Source organism: Triturus cristatus, chromosome 6 (assembly GCF_964204655.1).
Source record: "Triturus cristatus chromosome 6, aTriCri1.1, whole genome shotgun sequence".
NCBI lineage: Eukaryota > Metazoa > Chordata > Amphibia > Caudata > Salamandridae > Triturus > Triturus cristatus.
Window position 1 is genome coordinate 1,699,656,491 of NC_140589.1, and position 19,348 is coordinate 1,699,675,838.

The 19,348-nt window shown below is 51.0% G+C and overlaps 1 protein-coding gene and 1 non-coding gene across 2 annotated transcripts in view; both read left to right on the forward strand.

The window, feature by feature from the left end:
• KCTD3 (potassium channel tetramerization domain containing 3) overlaps positions 1–19,348 on the forward strand; it is a 340,096-nt gene that overhangs the window by 124,415 nt on the left and 196,333 nt on the right. Inside the window, exon 5 of the mRNA XM_085612922.1 lies at positions 15,634–15,692. Coding sequence (XP_085469048.1) covers positions 15,634–15,692 — 59 coding nt within the window. The remainder of the gene's footprint in view (positions 1–15,633; positions 15,693–19,348) is intronic.
• Positions 18,640–18,746, forward strand: LOC146821856 (U6 spliceosomal RNA). The gene has a single exon (XR_014964549.1). It is a non-coding gene; the product is annotated as a U6 spliceosomal RNA (small nuclear RNA).

The window sequence follows — 19,348 nt, forward strand, 5'->3', positions numbered from 1 at the left end:
AGCCCATGGAAGATCTGAAAGCTCATTCAAACAAAGCTGAGGCTGCTACCACTGCAATCGCACAAAGAGTGCCTGTTCTGGGCATCTGTCCGGCTGCAACGTGGGTGACTATCTGTTTTGAGTCATTCCACTGACCCACCTCTATGGAAGATATTGTTTTGGTATCTATTCACAAGGTGAGGAATCTGCAGTTAGAAGAATCCATCAGAAGAACAAGCTACTTACATTCAGTAATGCTCTTTAACCGCAGATTCCTCACCGTCCTCCCTCCAACCTGTTGTGTGAAACAGACTCTTTTCTCCATCCATGTGAAGACCCCAATTTAGAGAACTGCACACTGTCATATATGATTAGTTATTAAGCTCTGCGTCCGACGGCCCAGACTGAGTCAAGAAAGAAAGTGATATCAGTGTACAGGGGTGGCTCATATAAGTGACTGGCAACACTTTCGGATCAGGATGAAGGAGACACAGAGCTTCATGATGCCACTTTCATGTGCAGAGAAACAATGCTGAGAAAAATCTTGGAACCAGTCTGGCACCTGGGGGTACTCAAAAGTTTAGGAATCTGCAGTTAGATAGAGTATCTACCAGAAAGAATGTTACCAAATGTTAGACATGGGGGTCTCTAGTTGGCAATGGTTTGCACCTTTGTCCAAGTAGGGACAAAGGTGTCAGGGTCCTGCAATCCTAGTCCTTGTCCTAGTCAGGGTAAGGGGGATACACTTCTAAAATAACCCCTGTTCACCCCCTTGGTAGCTTGGCACGAGCAGACAGGCTTATCTCAGAGGCAGTGTGTAAAGCATTTGTGCATGCATACAGTGAAAATATAAATGGACAACGCACCACACCACACCACACCAGTTTAGAAAAACAAGTAGTCTTTATCTAAACCAAAATAAGACCAAATGACAAAAATCCACAATACAGTACTAAAAATATGATTCTTAAAAGGTAGAAACAGTTCTGTCCATAGCAAACTATGGATGCAACACTTTCAACACAAAGTATCTCGGATGCGTCACAGTCACAAACAAAAACAGCCACAGGGAAGGTGATGTTTCGGTTCCTTACGCCCAGGTAAAGTGATGAGTTGGTTCCTTACTCCAGGGGAGGTGATGCGTCGGTTCCTTACTGCCACGCAGGGGAGGTGATGTGCCAGTTTCTTACTGCGGCCCTGGTGTTCTTGTAGACTTGGTGCCCAAATGCGATGTGTTGCTCACCGGCGGTGAGGCATCACTTTGTGAGGCTTCGTGTCATCCAGCATCGATGCGGAGGGCTATGCGGCGAGTCTTCGCGCCGCCCGCTGGGTCCGAGAAGCTTTGCACAGTTTTGTGATGCTTCACGCCGGCTCCTGCAGAGATCAGCTGCAAACCCCACTTCTGAGGCCTTTTGACTGCAGAAGGCACCTCAGGCAAGAGTAGGACTCACAGATGGCAGAGTCCAGCAGCACCAGCAGAGTTGCAGGAAGTCTTTTGTGTCCCTGAGACTTCTTAACAGGAAACAAGCTCTAGTTCAAGCCCTTGGAGATCTTCCTCAAGCAGGGAACACAGCAAACAGCAAAGTCCTTTTCAATTTCCTTGGGAGAAGGTAGCCACTGCAGGCCAACCCCAGACAGAAAACAGCACAAGGGCAGTTTCCTCCTCCGTTTCTCCAGCTCTTCTCCTTGGCAAAGATTCCTCTTGATTACCAGAAGTGATCTCTGAAGTCTTTTCTATCCCTGAGACTTGCCAGATTAGAGAGGCTACACTATCGATACTGAGTCAACAAGATCTCAAAATATCTTTAACGCACATACATAACGTATTAATAAAGATGAAGAAAGAAAAGGCTAACACTACATGCATAAAAAAGACCGGTACATCATTGATTATTCACAAAATGGCTGATTAATCCACAACAGATTGTAAAGGGTTTCCATCAAATTAGACTCAATGATCAGTCATATCATTTGGCTAAACCCATGTGCAAATGAAGCTGGTCCCCTGATCAGTGGGACACTCAGCTCCGCACCTTATTGTTGTATCAGGATTTGATCCACCAAATACACAAACTGTCCATAATGACTGATCTTTTAATGGTAAAGATAGAAAAAATAGTGCAACGAACAAAGAAGTGATTTAAAATAGGATGGAATGTCCTCCTTTTAAATACTTTATTCTGCGGACTGGACACACCTCCTAATTAAAAAATAGAACAGTGCAAAAGAAGACAGTGACAATTATCTGTCTACATAGACCATCAAACTAATATTAGGCATTAGCAGAAAGAAGTACATATCCTACCCCCGGTGTACATGTGCTTCCTAGAAATTGTCCAAGTCCACACCGCAGAAGGTCACAGGACATCAAACTAGGTAGGTGGGGGGGGGGGGGGGGTTGAGAACCACAACAGGGCTTGTGTGTTGTGGCTAGGCCCCGTGTAACCAACCCGTACCTCCCACGAACAGTGAAATCTCATAAGTGACATTGTCATGCTGTATCCTCCACTGATACATAATTATTATCTGTGATGCGGTCATGCAAGAGTTCAGTCCTGCTCCTCCAAGGGTCCTCCATCTGCTCCAGCCGTGGCACCTCTGTCCAGGCTGTGTCGTTTTTCCCTAGACCAGTCTTTCATGGCTTTCTGTAGCATCTTGAGATCTGTGAAAATTCGCGACTAGCCCTGGCGGTTGACGTGTTGGCAAGCCGGTTATAGCATTGCATAGTCTGTTTTTCTCTTTTAACTGCCTCTTGAGTGGCGCAAACTGGCGACGCGCCTCCTGAGCCCTCATCGTAAAGTCTGGAAACAGTGAGAGGGCAGAGCCTTCGTAGTGTAAAGTCTGTTTCTCCCTGGCTACTCTCGATGCTGTTTCCCTGTTGCGGTAGTTTAGTAACTTTGCAATTATCAGCCTCGGGGGGGGGGCACCAGGTGGCGGGCGCGAGCCCAAGGAGCAATGCGCTCTCTCGACTACAAACATGGGCGAGAAGGTGTCACTACCAAGGAGCGAGACCAGCAATTTCTGATAAATTGTTCCATATTGCCATTCTGCGTCGATTCCGGCAGGCCAGTAATTCTCAGGTTACTCCTCGCTTTCAAGTCTTCGGCTTTATCTTGCAACACCTGGAATGCCTTGTCTAATCGTTTGTGGCCAGTGTCCAATTCCGTCTGCGACTCCTCCACCTCTGTGATACATCGTTCGGCTATGTTGATGCGTTCCGCATACTTGTCAAGCCTCTCAGACATCCTGTCCATGCGGTAGGAGAGGGAGTCCATCTTCGTGCCCAAGATTGCCAATGAGTTTTGTAGACCCTTCTCCATCGAGGCGAGCATGAACTTGATATCGCCATCCTGTATCTCCCGCTCTTGGTCTCTGCCAATGTCTCCTTCATCGGCAGACGTTGCACGCTCTCTTGGTTTGCGCTGCCCAAATGTCAATTTCGCCTGCGTTCTGTCTGTTCTGCCCATATCTACCAGCCTTGGCAGGACCCGGGTTAGGCCAATCTAGGGTACACTGATCGGTCACGGCAGTGCACCACTCAGGGACAACTGCCCAGCGAGCCCAGTCACTTCAGTGTCCGCAGTTTCACTTGCTCAGGATCTGATGCGGCCAAGTGCACCCCAGTACCCTCCGTCTGCGGCAGCGAACAATTCCGCACGCCCCCGTGCACACAGACAGTCTCCCAGCTACTATAGGACGGCAATCCTCAGACAATGAAAGTTAGGGGAGCGCCCCGTGTCTGTAAAATGAGAACAAAATCCCGGGGTGGTAGGATCACTCAGCAACGGCAAGAGCCTAGAGGTGGCTGACGCCTGTAATGTGACACAACTATGTTCAGGGGTAGGCCTGCGAGCAAACCAAACCCCGCTTAGCTGCCCGTTAAATAGTGTCCTCATCACAGGTTGGGGAGCTTTAAATGGCGGGTCCTGCCACGTACCTTGCCTCGCGTCTACACCTCGTCGGCTCTGCTCTCCAGGACAGGCCATTTGATAAAGCCCCTGGGCCAGGGGGTGAACGCTAGGAGTGCGTCGTCACTCCTCTCTCTCCGCTCACCCGAACTGCTGCTGCGAGAAAGCTCTGATCCCAAAGCACATGCCGTCTGCGGCCCTGTCCTTGGCGAGCCCGCTGTCCTGCCACACCTCACAGCAGATCGGGAAGGTGCCAACAACACTACCCACCCCGAAGCCGATGTCAAGCCTCCGAGGGTGCACCGTGCCGCTCCGAGACTCCGGCCGGCACCCGGGGGCACAGCACCCCAGCAAGGTCTGTCTTCCGGTGGGCGTGGAATATAACTAGAGTCCAGGGCTTTGAGGCCTAGCCAGCGCTACGCACAGTCAGTGTTGGCCGCTCCGCTCCCACCGCATCTCCAAGCGTCGGGGATAGTGCAACCCGCAGTGGATCCCGTCTGCTATGGAAGGCACGGCATTGATGAATTGGCGTGTCCTGCCAATGCCAGATTACTTCAGGATCATGAGATGGTAGTGCGGAGCTCGTCTCTTAGGCGGCCTTCTTCGGCGCTGGCAAGCTCTGCCCCCTAAACTTTACTTTTCTATCTGGTCCTAATGGGAAGTTATATTTTTAAGATGTTATAAATTAACTCCCATGCTATCCTATGAGCCACATAGCTTTTCAATAGTGAAAAACATGTCACACCCATCGGGGCATGTCCTACCATTCACATACACTGCACCCTGCCCACAGGGTTACCTTGAGCCTACCCTAGGGTTGGCTCACTTGAAAGAAAAGGGAAGGTTAGGACCTGGCAAGTGGGTGCACTTGTCAAGTCGACATAGCAGTACTAAACTGCACACATATACCGCGGTGGCAGGTCTGAGTTACCTTTAAAAGGCTGCTTGTGTGGGTGGCACAACCAATGCTGCAAGCCCACTAGCAGAATTTGATTTACAGGCCCTTGGCACACATAGTCCACTGTACTAGGGACTGACTAGTAAATCAGATATGCCAATAATGGAATCACCAATCCATAACAGCAATTCATAGGGATAGCATATGCACTTTAGCACTGATCAGCGGCGGTAAAGTGCCCAGAGTCATAAAACCAACATAAACAAGTCAGAAACAGAAGGGCAAAAAGTCTAGGGATAAACCAGCTGAAAAAGCCAGGTCTAACACCAAAGGTAAATAATTTGTTCATTAATACTATTTGGTATTCTTGCTTTTGAAACAACATACATTACTACCTTCGAGATGTGCCTTGGGTGACCCAAATTAGGTCCCGGAATGCTGTATCAACGCCAACGTTTCAGGATAATCAGACATAATTTCTGTGTAGAATAATTGAAAATATGCATGTGCATTCCTTGAAAGTCTGGCATGGTCCAACATTCCTGGACGTATGTTGCACACTGCTGAGCTTTGCAGATAAACACAGCAAAACAAGTTTTTGAGTCGAGCTGTTTAGAACACAAACTCTATCTCTTACACTCAAACTCTCAGTGCAATGCTGTATTGCTCATGATTTTACGCTAATTTCAGGTAAGGTAGTAAGTAATCTGCATTCTCTAGTGCAGAATTCATGCTATCAGTGGAGCAACCTACCACCAAGAGAAGAAAACTACTAGCATCAGTTTCAAAAGATTCAAATAATATATATTTTTTTTCTTTTTCAAAACCTTTATTTTGCAAATCAGTGACACAGCTATTCAGCCGACAACCCGGAGGTACGGCAGCTTTAGAAACACAACAGATATGAGTGCCCACATTTCACTGACAGGATATGCAAAGGTTCCATTTTAAATAAACACAAATCCAAACCAAAACACAAGCAAGGCGGTAATCACCATAAGCACCAAAAGGGTTCCCATCAGGGGGAGCGAGCCCCGTTTCGTCCAACAGACACAGATTTATAGTAAGGGAAAGGAGGGGAATTCAGGGACTCAAGAGGACAAACACATTCAGCAAAGAGATCTAAGCCGGAAAAAGGGGGCTAAGGGGAGAGCTGCTCCTCGGGCGGGTCTGGGGGCAGGGATATGCCCCCTCTGTACTGGTTCCATCGCCCCCATACAGAGTGCCATTTCCGAGGGCGCCCTCGAGCACAATACACTGTCTTCTCCCTAAACATGCTCCAATCCATGTTCTCCATCCACGCTGTCAATGTAGGTGGCCTATCAGAGCCCCACAGACGTGCGATGTCGCGCTTGGCTACCATATTCCCTAGGGTCCCCCATTGGGTCTGTGCCGCGTCGTGGTCAGTAGGACCCCAAACATTCAGGAGACAGCACGGCGCCTCAGGCTGCATGACGATGCCCGTCACCTCCCCCATCACCTCGTGTACTCGCCTCCAAAGCTCCATGATCACACCACATTCCCAAATAATATGTAGAAAGGTGCCCACCATACCACAGCCTCTCTTACATAAGCCCTCCTCAGAGAAACCCATATGAACCAGCCTAGGCCCGTCACGTATACCCTATGGAGTATTTTAAGCTGCACCAGCCGCAGGCGCGCGGGGATCGTGACCTCTTTGGGAGAAGAAACTGCATACTGCCAATCCTCGTCGTCCAGTTCAAGGCCATCCCTGATCCATTGTTCGCGCAACCCTAGAAGAAGATCTGCCCGAACATTAATAAGTTTCTTATAAATGAGCGAGATCGTACTCTCTGGCATATGGCCGTCCAGGATCCGGTCCTCCAACGGAGAGGACTCAGGCACCTTCTCACCTTTTACCAGGACTGACCGCAAGGCGTGGCACACTTGGGCGTAGCGGAAGAACTCCGAGTTCCCTAGCTCATATTCCTTCTGCAGCTCCTCGAATGACTTTATCCTACCCTTAACCAAAAGGTCTCCAACCCTGGATATACCGATCAGGTCCCACTTCGCAAACCCTTTTGTATGCCAAAGCTTTCCAAGAATATCGGAGTCAAACAGAGGGGTGGCAAGGGTAAGCTTACCCTTCCAGCCCAGTGAATCCGTCGCCACCTTCCATATACGCACGGCCACTCTGGTGGGCCCCGTAAGGGTTAAGTCGGACGACTTTGAGTACAAAGCTCTGTGGTAATTGCCCCCACGCAGCTACCAGCGGTCCATGGCGAAGCCAGGGCTCAGCGCCGGACCATACACACCATGGTTAATCGCGCTCAACTGGGTGGCCCAGTAATAACGTCGAATGTCTGGAAGCGCGATACCACCGTCGTACCATGGAAGCGTCAACTTAGCAATCGCTATGCGCGGACGCCCTTCCCACAATAGCGCGAGCTGGTGGCTTTCGACCTCACGGAAATAACTGGCCGGGACCAAGTCAAGGGTATTCTGCAGGGCATAGAGGAAACGGGGAAGGGACATCATTTTAAACAGGGCGGCACGGCCAAGGGGGGAAAGCGGCAACCGCCGCCAGCCCGCCACGTCCCGTCGCAGACGTGCCAAGGGAGGGAGCAAGTTCTTCTCGTATCGTAAAATGGGGTCGGTGGAGATATAGATCCCCATATATAAAAAGCCCTGCCGGGCTATCTGGATCGAGCAGTTGCGCGGGACAGGCGGGACATCCCCACACAGGACATACAAGTAGGACTTCCCCCAATTGATGACAAGACCAGAGTTCCTACCAAAAGAAGTCAAGACGTCACAAACCACTATCAGAGATTTCTTAGGCGAGGCGAGGTATAGCAGAATATCGTCGGCGTAGAGTGAAATACGGTCCTCGTGGTCAGGCGACCAGCGAAGCCCACGTATATCCGGGTGCCATCGTATCAACGCCGCCAACGGCTCAAGGGCAAGTGCGAACAACAACGGCGACAGGGGACAGCCCTGCCGGGTGCCTCTCCCGAGCTCGAACGGTGTCGACGCCCGCCCGTTCACCACGACGCTAGCAAGAGGCCCCTCATAGAGCAACCTCACCCAGCCTACAAATCCAGGCCCAAAGCCGAACTTAGCTAGCACAGCCCATAGGTATGCCCACTCCACCGTATCGAAGGCCATCGTGGCATCGAGGGACGCCACGATAGCCGGCTCTCGTATCGTGCCCGCCCTAGCAATCACTCCATGAAGGCGTCTAAGATTCAGTGCAGTGTTACGGTGCGGGATAAAGCCCGACTGATCCGGGTGGATCAAGTCGCCAAGCACCCGGACCAAGCGGTTAGCAAGGATCTTAGCAAGGATTTTCGGCTCGGCGTTGAGAAGTGATATCGGCCGATAGGAGCCACACTTGTCCCGGGGCTTACCATCTTTGTGTATTACCACAATCGTTGCCAGCCGTTGATCGAGCGGAAGAAACCCATTCACCCGCGCCTCCACGTACATGGCGCGCAGGTGAGGAGCCAACTTATCAGGATGGAGCTTGTACAGCTCAATCGGCAGACCATTTGGGCCCGAAGCCTTACCGGAGCGCAACGCTCGGATAGCACACGCCACTTCATTATTATTATTATTATTATTATTATTATGGAGGTTTATAAAGCGCATGGTTACGCACACCGGCGTGTCCCCGCGCTGAGAAAGCAAGAGAGGCGCAAGTGTAGGGAATCAGATCAGTGCAGAGCGGAAAAGATACGTTTTTAATTTTTTTCGGAATGTAGTCTCTGAGGGTTCGAGGCGCAGCTCCATGGGGAGCAAATTCCAATTCTTGGCCGCAAGAAATCTAAAAGATCTCCCTCCCATCCGAGCTTTCCGGATTGAGGGGACAACTACAAGTCCCGTGTCTGAAGAACGAAGCCTCCTCTTCGGTCTATAGAGGGAGATGAGAGTAGAGAGAGGTAAGGGCGCTCTGCTCATTATAATGCGATGACACATGCAGAGTGCCTTGAAGACAATCCTCTCCCTGACCGGCAGCCAATGGAGGGACTTCAAGGCAGCTTTAGAAGATGATCTTCTAGGAAGCCTTAGTACCAGACGGGCTGTGGCATTTTGGAGTACTTGAAGACGGTTTAGGTTCCTTTCTGTGGCACCCAAGTACAGAAGATTGGAATAATCAAGTCTGGAGGTGACCAGAGCATGAACAAGGGTCTGTCTGGCATTGACTGGAAGTAGGTCAAGGGTCTTCCTCAAGCTCTTAAGCATGCCAAAACATACTCCGACCACTCGGTTAATCTGGGCAGTAAATGAGAGATCGATATCAAACAGTACTCCCAGATTCTTTGCCTGCTGACAAGGTACTGGAGTGGGTCCAAGACATGCTGGCCACCAGACCGATGACCACACATTCGGTGCACCCCCCACCACTAGCACTTCAGTTTTAGATCCATTTAATTTCAGGCAGTTGTTGGACATCCAGGAAGCAAGCTCCTGCATGCAAGCACTGAAACTGGATACCGCAACCTCCGGTGCTCGTGACAGTGAGATGACCAGCTGTGTGTCATCGGCGTAAGACACTAGTTGAAGACCGTGACTTTCTACTATAGAGGCAACAGGGGAGACATATAGGTTAAATAGAGTAGGGCTGAGGGCCGAGCCCTGGGGAACACCTTGATCAAGAGTGACCCTACGAGAATAGTGTTCTCCTTGTCTGACCTGAAAACCCCTGTCCGTGAGGAAGGATTGAATCCACCTAAGTGCTAGGCCCGTAATTCCTCCTTTATTGAGACACTGTAGCAGGGTGAAATGTGCTACAGTGTCAAAGGCTGCACTAAGGTCCAGTAAAATAAGGGCCATCGTGTGCCCCTCATCGACCCCTCTCCTAATGGTCTCAGTGGCCAGGAGTAGTGCAGACTCCGTTGAGTGGCGAGCGCGAAAGCCAAACTGACTGATGTGAAGCAGATTGGCTTTCTCCACAAAGGCCATGAGTTGAAGGTTGGCCATCTTTTCTGCCACTTTGGCCATATAGGGGAGGAGAGAGATGGGTCGAAGATTGTCCAGCCTATCCCAGCTGATGTTGGGTTTTTTTTGGAGCGGGAGTACTATAGCCTGTTTCCAGTTTAAAGGTACAGTGCCGGAGCTAAAGGAGAAGTCCACAACATTCCTAATATAGGGTTCGAGAATCTCAATGCTCTCACCCAGGAGCTTAGGGGATGCAGGATCTCGTGGTGACCCAGACTTGATCGAGCGACATATCCGTTGGAGCTCGTCCGAGGGCGGGACGGTGAAACTAGCCAGACAGTTAGTACCCACATTGGCTAGAGGGCTCTCAACAAAAGCTGTTCCCTTTTCCTTCCCTCCTGAGAAGGTGGAATAAATGGTAGCCACTTTTTCAGAAAAAAAAGTCGCAATGCGGTTGCAGAATTCCTCAGATGCCAGGGACGGGTCAGCCGAGGCGCCACAAAAGGCGATTTCTTTATAGATTTTGAACAATTCCTTGGAAGAATTATTGGCTTCTTCTATCCTACTTGAGAAATATTCAGTTTTAGCATGCCTAATCTGGGTATGGTATTCTCTTCGTCTGGCTGTATAGCTTTGTTTATCTTGATCGAGATAGGCCCTTCTCCACAGCCTTTCAAGTCGTTTGCACTCTGTTTTCGCTGAGTGTAATTCTTTGTTATACCAAGGGGCAGATTTCTGTATTCTACTATGCGGATTTTTATGGTAGAGGGGAGCAGTCTCATCTAAAGCCATACTGATACGAGCTTCTAATCTTTCAGCTGCAGATGTAACATCCTCACCTCCTGGTATGCCTCCCTTAGTAAGGGCAATATCAAACTTCCCCTTAGAGAAGGCGGTCCATTTTCTGCTCATATATTTGGAGTTGTTGATCTTAAGAATATTATCATGCGGGATAGTTATAGTGAAAGGCACAAGAAAGTGATCAGACCAGTACACAGGAACGGGGGCCTTAATTACAATGTCTTCACAATTACCAAAGATCGGATACAGTAAGTGCCCCTTTAGATGGGTCGGGGCCTTAGATTTGATATCTAATTGGAGGGAAGATAATTGCTGGCATAAGTCTGTTGCTCCTTTATCCATAGGGTCCTCCAAGTGAGCATTAAGATCACCTAGGAGCATGAACTTATCCCTGCGAAGAGCAACCCCCGTTATACCATCAATCAGACTATTAGAAAAACGGGTAAGAGAGCCAGGAGGGCGATAAATCAACAGACCCTTCAATATGTTACCATCAATAACCTTAATAGAGAAGACTCCTGTCTCGCTATCGGCAATATCAAGTGGCTCGAGTTGGCAACATAGAGGCTGCTTATAAACTATGGCAATTCCACCACCTCTACCCGTCGTTCTATCCAGGCGTGCAATAGCATAGCCAGACGGGAGAGCGGCGACTATATCAGGTTCGGAGTTAGAGTCGAGCCAAGTCTCTGTAAGAAACAGTAGGTCGAGTTTCTTGTCTGTGAGCAGTTCAAAAATATCAAGACTATGCTTTCGCATCGACCTCGTGTTGAGTAGTCCGCATATAAGCCTGCTATTCTTAATCTTATGCGCAGTCTCAGTGCACCAATTATATGAGCACTCTTTACAATTATGAGCATCTTCTGCCTCAAGACTGTGAAGACAGGCTTTAGGAAAAGACGGGCAGAAAGCTCGAAGTTGCTGTGCGCTCCATCGAATTGTTGTCCTGTTTTGATCGGGGGTTGTGGCCCCTGTCCCCGGCCGGCCGCGGACGGGCGCAGACGGGCTTGCCTTAGGCGCGCCTTCGGCGCGCCAGCGGCGCGCCCGCTGCGCGGTCGCGACGGCATCGTCTTAAGTAAGGGCCAATGAGGAAGCCTAGAGCGCTAACCTCAGGCTTCCAAGATGGCGGCTGCTCCTCAACAGAAACAATGAATAAAATCAGTGAAAGAGACTCGGTAAGAGAAGAATATGCAATGCGCTAGTGCAAATAGCAAAATAGAACAATATCAGCAATTAAAATAAGACAGTAAATTTTTATTTAAAAAACGTTCTAAGTATCGCTCACACGTCGCGCACCCTCATTAAGCACCCGGCTCAAGCCTCAGGTGTCTCTAGCGCGGTCGCGACGGCAGCGTCTTAAGTAAGGGCCAGTGAGGAAGCCTAGAGCGCTAACCTCAGGCTTCCAAGATGGCGGCTGCTCCTCAACAGAAACAATGAATAAAATCAGTGCAAGAGACTCGGTAAGAGAAGAATATGCAATGCGCTAGTGCAAATAGCAAAATAGAACAATATCAGCAATTAAAATAAGACAGTAAATTTTTATTTAAAAAACGTTCTAAGTATCGCTCACACGTCGCGCACCCTCATTAAGCACCCGGCTCAAGCCTCAGGTGTCTCTAGCGCGGTCGCGACGGCATCGTCTTAAGTAAGGGCCAATGAGGAAGCCTAGAGCGCTAACCTCAGGCTTCCAAGATGGCGGCTGCTCCTCAACAGAAACAATGAATAAAATCAGTGCATCTACCGTTATATCCCCATCGAGGTCATCCCTATCAATGGCAGGAAGGCAGGGCAGAGTGATGTCTCGCAGAAGGTCACACGAGTCCTCAGTGGGCCTGTCCGAGACCGAGGTGTATACCGTACGAAAATAGTCCGAGAAACACTGAACTATACCGTCGGGATCAGTGACAACCTCTCCCCCAGCCGTCGACAACTCCGGCACCACACGATGAACACGCTCTTTTTTATCCAACCACGCCAGCAATTTCCCGGCCTTATCACCAACATCGTACAAGCGACCCTGCTGCTCTCTATTGAGGGTCTTGGCAGCGTTAGTCACCAGGTCCCTATATTCCAATTGCTTCAAGCTCAAATTATGCAGTGTGGCCGGTGCAACATCCTCTCCCAAGGCCACTTCTAAAGCAGCAATCTCGCCCTCTACTTGTGTCACCTCAGCGTCTCTCCGCCGCTTGGCGGCCACTACCAAGGACAGGGCCTCCCCTCTCAGTACCGTCTTAAAAGCTTCCCATAGGGACACCGCTGATTCAACCGAACCCTGATTTTCTTGAAAATAGTGGTCAACTAGTGGTCAGCAACGCACTGCGCATCTTGGGGTTACGAAAATACCAGGGGTTAATGGGAGCCACCCTGCCCCCCCCCCACCCGGCCACTATCAAGACGGGCCCACACCGGTGAGTGATCAGATATGCCCCGTGCCATGTGCCTAGCCTCAGACACCAAAGAGGCGTGGGCAGCCAAAGTGAGCAAGTAATCAATCCGAGAGAGACTCCCGTGGGCCCCGGAATGGAAGGTATATTGTCTCTGAGTGGGGTGTCGTAGCCTCCAACAATCTACCAGACCAAAAGTATCTATAAAGTCGGGAAGCCACTTCTGAGCACCCCCGATGTCTCTGGGCGGGTGCCTATCGAGCGTTCCAGAGCCAACCGCATTGAAGTCACCTCCCACCACTAGCAGCCCTTCAGGGAGTTCCAACAAGGCCCTGCCCAGATCAGCAAACGTGGAGGCCTGCAGGGCTGGAGGGACATAAACAGAAACCAATACCAACGTTCTACCCTCCCACCTCCCTGCCACAGCCACAAAGCGCCCCCTGTCGTCAGCAATGGTGGAGTCAACCTCAAATGGTAGGGAAGCTCTGACGAGTATGCCCGCACCCCTGGAGCCCGTGGAGAACCCCGAGTGAGCAATGAATTTGTAACCCTTTCTGTTAAGTGCATAACACATATTCCCTATAAGGTGGGTCTCCTGCAGGAGGACCACATCTGGCGAGGTCCGTTTCAAGAATTGCAGGACGATCCCCCGTTTAATACGATCCCCTAAGCCATTAACATTCCAGCTAATTATGTTTAAGCCCCTATCCCCCATCCCTGAACACAAAGAGACCCCCACCCCCCCCGAGAACCACGATCGGACAATACTGACAACCATTGCTACACCTTGCAAGAAAAGAAAACAACCCCCAACAACAACCCCCACATCCCGAATCCCCCCCCTCCCTGCACCCCTGCGTCAGCTTACTAAGCCCCCCCAACTTGCAGTGTGCCTGTCGCCCCATCAAAAACAAATCTACGAAAAGGACCCCAAGGGAGGAAAGGGCTCCTATCTTCCCCCCGCCGCCCTCCCATTACTGCAGTAAGGTGCGAGTCACTGTCCGGAGCCGAGTCAGCCGACACCGGAGATATCACTTCTGGCCATCTCGATCTCCTTCCGCTCCATCCACACTGTCCTGGCCAGGCTGTCGCCGCGGGAGCGCATCCAACCAGTCCCCTGCCATGTCCGGTGATTCGAAGAAGAAAGTCCGATCGTCATAAACCACACGTAGCCTGGCGGGAAAAAGCATGGCATACTTCAGGTCCATCTCCCGAAGCCGCCGCTCTACCCCCAAAAAACTTTGCCTCTGTTTCTGCACCATCTGGGTGAAGTCAGGATAGAAGCTCACGGAGGCATTCTGAAAAGGCACCAGGCCTGTCACCCTCGATGCTTGCAGGATAGCGTCTCAATCCCGGAAATTAAAGATCCGGGCTACAATCGGCCACGGGGGGGCTCCCACCTTAGGCCGTCCGCCAGGCACTCGGTGAGCCCGCTCCACCGCAAAAAACCTGCCGAGGCCCTTAGGCGCATGATGATTCACCACCAAGTCCTCGACAAGTAAATCCACGGAGTGCTCCTCTGAGGTTTCCGGGATCCCAATAAGGCGCACATTGTTGCGCCGGGCCCGACCTTCAAAGTCTTCAAGCCGGCGGGCGGAGAGGTCATTCGCGGTTCGTAACTTACGAACCTCAGCCTGGAGTTCCGAGACATCGTCCGCAAGGCCAGTAGTCTTGAGGTCCAGGGACTTGACCCTCTCATTGGTTTTGCCCAGGTCCGCGCGGATCAAGTTGACATCCACCAAGATTGTGTCCACCTTGTGCGCCAGGGCCTCAAACTGTCGCCCGATCGATGTTTGCATCCCATCTATCGCCCCCTTGATATCCTGCAATGATAACTCCGAGGCTGGGGGCGAATCGGCCTTCTGTGCCTCCAGCGACTGTCCCGATCCACCAGGTGACCCTTTCTGCTGGGCATAACGATCCATATTATTGGATTGGATATAGCCTCCCCGCCTGGTAGTCTTGGACTTCGACCTGTCTGCCTCCGATTTGGTCGACATCCCGAGCCGCAGGACGGGCAGTCGCAAATAGATGTCCCTCACTCAGCTAGAGGAAGCAGGGTAAACTTCGGACTTTAGCAGCCAGTCAGGATCGAGTGGAGGTCTTCCAGACAACAGCGGATCCGCATGGAGCGCTCCCAACCCAGCGCAAACAAAGAGGCGAGAAAGTGAAAGTGCAGCGGCATCAGTCCGTCAGTTCACACCTCCCGAGGCCGCTGTTGTTCAATTAGTGGCCGGGCATCCTGCCAACGCAAGCCCCTGGCATCCTTCGGAGGTAGGCCGCAATCTTCCGCCATGCACAACTTCGGTCCCCGGTGGGCGATCTCGGCCCGGACAACGTCAATCGCCACAGCTGTGTCTCATCTGCAGGATTCCGTGCATGAAAACCAGGATTTAGGACAGGATGATTGCCGGAGGGCGCGAGGGTAGCGGGAGCTCAAGGCTCACGCGGCCATCTTGGTCAAGCGCTAGGCTCCTCCCCCAAATAATAATTTTTGATGTTCGCTCCCCATTGATCCACTTTCACAAATGTCCCACTGCTTTATCTTCACAAAAAATGTACCCCCTCCAATATCCATTGTTTCAGGTAACCTTTACAAATCATACTCACACCTTCAAACGATGTTCGTTCTCCAGTAAACACAAATAAAAAAATAGCTTTTGCTTCAGATCCATATTTAAAAGGCCAGGCCTGTAACGTGTTGTATTCTTTTCTTCAGTGGACCGACAGATGTTTTTAATATTGTGTTTGTGTTTTGCAGTGGAGTGAGCATTAGTGTTCTCCGACATGAAGCAGAATTCTACGGGATCACTCCTTTAGGTAAATGTTTGTTGGATTCAGTACACTTTTGTTCAAGGATATTTTTAAAGAGGCTGTCACTCAATGGGCAGTTCTGAAATTCTGATCCAATAGTTGCACGTTGTCAGAATTACACCCTAATGCAGATATGCAAGAAGTATATAGTGGAGAAGTGTGGCTCAATAGTTAGAGCGGCAGACCCTGATGCAGAGGTCTGGCCCGGGACCAGGGTTCAATTCCCACCTCGGCGGGTCTTGGGCTCATAATTCCTCGGACCTGATTTCTCGCCTCGGTGCCTATTCTAATCATGGGTCCCACGCTGCAACTCAGGGCAATAGCTTGCTTAATCTCCACAACGGCCCCAACAGCGCTGGGATGCCTGGCTTCACCCTGGGGATGCCCAGGAGTGGACATTTCACAGGGAAAAACCAGGAAGGGTTCCCTAGCGGTATGAGCACAGCGCCGGGAAACCCCGAAATGGGGTAGCTGTGCGCTATACAAGTACAAACACATTTACATTTACATATAGTCTGCTGGTAAAATGACAAGCGAAAGTTCACTGTATACTTTTGTTTCTCCACTGAGAAACCTGTTTTCCCTACATGAAAATCCCTTCATCCTCATCATTTTTGGAAGACTTTGCTTCCCATTTCAACCTGAAAACACATTTACTCCTCCCTTTTATAAGAATACATTTTCCAGCTTTTTATCGGAAACCGGCCTGGGCAAAATTTCAGTTTTACAGGTTAAATTGTGTGAAATTACTTAACATTTCGCATTGTGTTATTTTAGAAATTGTGCCTGCAGGAGACTGGTTTGTGCAGCAGTTGTCTTGCTGATAAACGTTTGCTGCTTGAACCCGTCTCCTGCCAGTGGCTTGTGTGATGTTTTTACATGAGCTATGTACTCATGTAAAAGAAAATCAACTGAGCTACTGTCGAAAGCACATCTCCTCTTCATGGATAATTTCATGCAATTTTGACAAATGTTTGAGAAATTTAATTTGTGTGTTCTGTGAGTTTGATTTTCTTGATTTACATAAATGACATTAATATGCTTACCACACTTTGAGAGCAGTACCAGTGATATGCATTGAAGGTAGTGATGAGAACAGCACATTTCCATATTGAGTGGGTACAGTTTGCATGAGCTGATCACTAGCTCTCTTTTGCACGCAATGTGTTATCTGTGTTCTTTACCTGTACCACCTTAATTCATTCTGAGGACAGTAAAGCTATGCAATCTGTTCGACATTTCATTAGCAGAACCTCTTTGGCTCATGAGGTAAAAGATTTGGGGCTTGCCCTGCAGTGAGGCTGGTTTTGCATCTCCCAGCTGCAGCCTGGTTCTCAGCACTTCCCCTAGTGTGGTCTGTGGACAGTGGGTGCCTTTCCCACCATGTTGACACACCGGCCCTGTTCATTACCTCCTCGTTAGTCTTCCTCGCCACATGACTAACACAGTGAGCTTCAGCTCCACAACAGAACCCTCCAAAGCAAAAAGTCAGCATCCTATGCCTCCCATCCCTTCCCAATATGGCCGCCCCATTACACCTATGACCCCTATAAGAGGCGGGCCGGCCCAACCCATCAGCCTGTTTTTTTTTGTTCTGCACTCTCTCCAGAGCGCATCAGGTGAGTGGTGCCTGCTGTAGCAGGTGCGTGGGTCCAGGGTTGGAGGTCATGCTCTAGCGGACCCTAGGGGCATGGACCTAGTTTTGATTCCCCTACTTGTTACCCCCGGTGTGTGTGGCGGTTGCTGTGCTTGTACCGGTGAGGCTCTGCCTTAGCGAGCCGTGGGTTTTCAGGTAAGGGGGGAGTTTGCGTGGGGGCTGGTCTTTCCGGTTCCCTTGTATGTGGCATTCCCTTCGCCGCCCGCCTTTAGTTGTTTTCTGCGGGCGGCAGCTGTACGGAGCTTTGACCTCCGAGAGTTGCGGGCGGGTGCTTTACATTTCTCAGACCCTGTTGAGGACTCCTGCCCCGAGCCGCGTATTCGCCTGCCCACCTGCCCCTCGTGGCGTTGGGGGAGGCGGCGGCTCTGCGGGGCTCGGTCCGACTGTGGGCCGCTGTGCGGCTCCGGCGCGAGGATTTATGCGCCGGGGCGGCCTTGGGAGACGCATGCTTACCTGCATCCAGGTACACTCTTCCGGCTTGGGAGCGCTCCGGGGTCGGTGGCGTTGCTGGCTGCGCGCTGTTGTTCCTCGCGGCTGTGGGCCGGCTCGTTGTCCCGGGGACGGGGCTTCGTTGGGGGCGTGTCCCGCCGGGTGTTTCTCCCGCCTTCCATGCCTTTTTGGGCGCCGAGGGTTTTCTTTTGTATTGTCTCGCTATTCCTGGTGTGTCTTTGCTTGCTCGGTCTGGGCGTACTGGATGGTGGGGATGTCCATGATGGGGATGTCCTGCCCTCCCAGGCTCCTCCTGACGCGATTGCCCTGCAGTCCTTTCTGGACATGATTCGCTGTTTCGGCGGCTTTTGCGCAGCGCTCGTTGCCAGGTCCCTCCTCCCCAATCCGTCCTCGCTTGCATCCCTCCTTGGTCTTGGTCACGGGTTCAGTTCCCGGCGGGTCCGCTCGGTCCTTTCTTCTGTCTGGGGTCGATGAAATGAGTGCCTTTGAGTTGGGTATCACCTAAACATCTGTTATTCAGCGCCAGCATTCCTGTAGTGGTGAACGTGCGCTTTCCGAATACGCAGGTTCTGTGAGGCCTCGGTGCCTCTGGTGTCCTACTCGGTCAATACACATGCGTACTGTTCTGTGTGTTGTCGTGCGTTTGCTGCCTTTCTTGCGCTGTGCCTCTGGTTTTGGGGCTCTCGCAGGCCAGGGGTTCGATTCCCGCACTCGCTGTCTGAGTGTCATATGTTGGCAACTCTTTCTGGCTCTTCTTTTGTGGTGGTGTTTGATGTACGCTGTCCGCTCTTGCTGCTCTGAGACGCCGGTCGTCTCACTTTTTTGTGATCCTTCTGTGGTTGGTGAGTGCTCACTTCGGCAGCACATATACTATATTTGGATCGATACAGAGAAGATTTGCATGGCCCCTGCGCTAGGATGACACGCAAGTTCGTGAAGCGTTCCATGTCTGCAGTTGTTTTGTCCTGCTTCTGGGGCTTCTCGGATTCCATGAACCAGGAGCTTTGGCTCTTTGGTTGGTCTTGTGCCTCTGGTTATCGAGGCTATCTCAGGACTTGGGTTCGAGTCCTGCATATCGCTGTCACAGTGTCATGGGTTGGCAGTATTTCGAATCTCTGCTTTGAGGCTTTGCTTCACTTTTCCGGTACGCGTGTTCTGTCCTGGTGGTTGGGGGTGCTAGCTGAGTGCTTGCCTCTTCCTGTTCCGGTTCTGTTTTTCCCTCTCTTGGCTACTGTGCCATGCGGGACTTGTCGCCCCGTTGGGTGCGTTGTTGTGTGCCGTTGGCCTGGTGGCTTGGTGTTCTGTTGCGTCCGCTTCGGGCGCCTCTGTTTCTCCTCTTGATCTGTCTCTGTCGCTGTGGCTATGTGGGGGTGGGATGCGCCGCCCGCCTTCCCTTCGGGTGCGGGCGGTGGAGGTTGTAGGCGATTTGTCTTTTTGCTTCGCTGTCGTCCTTCCTGCACGCTGGCGATGTGTTGCCTTCCCTCTCTTCCCACTCCTACTGCTCTGCCCCGGTTGGTTCAGGGATCCCGGGTGGGGGCCCTGCTATGTCAGGTTC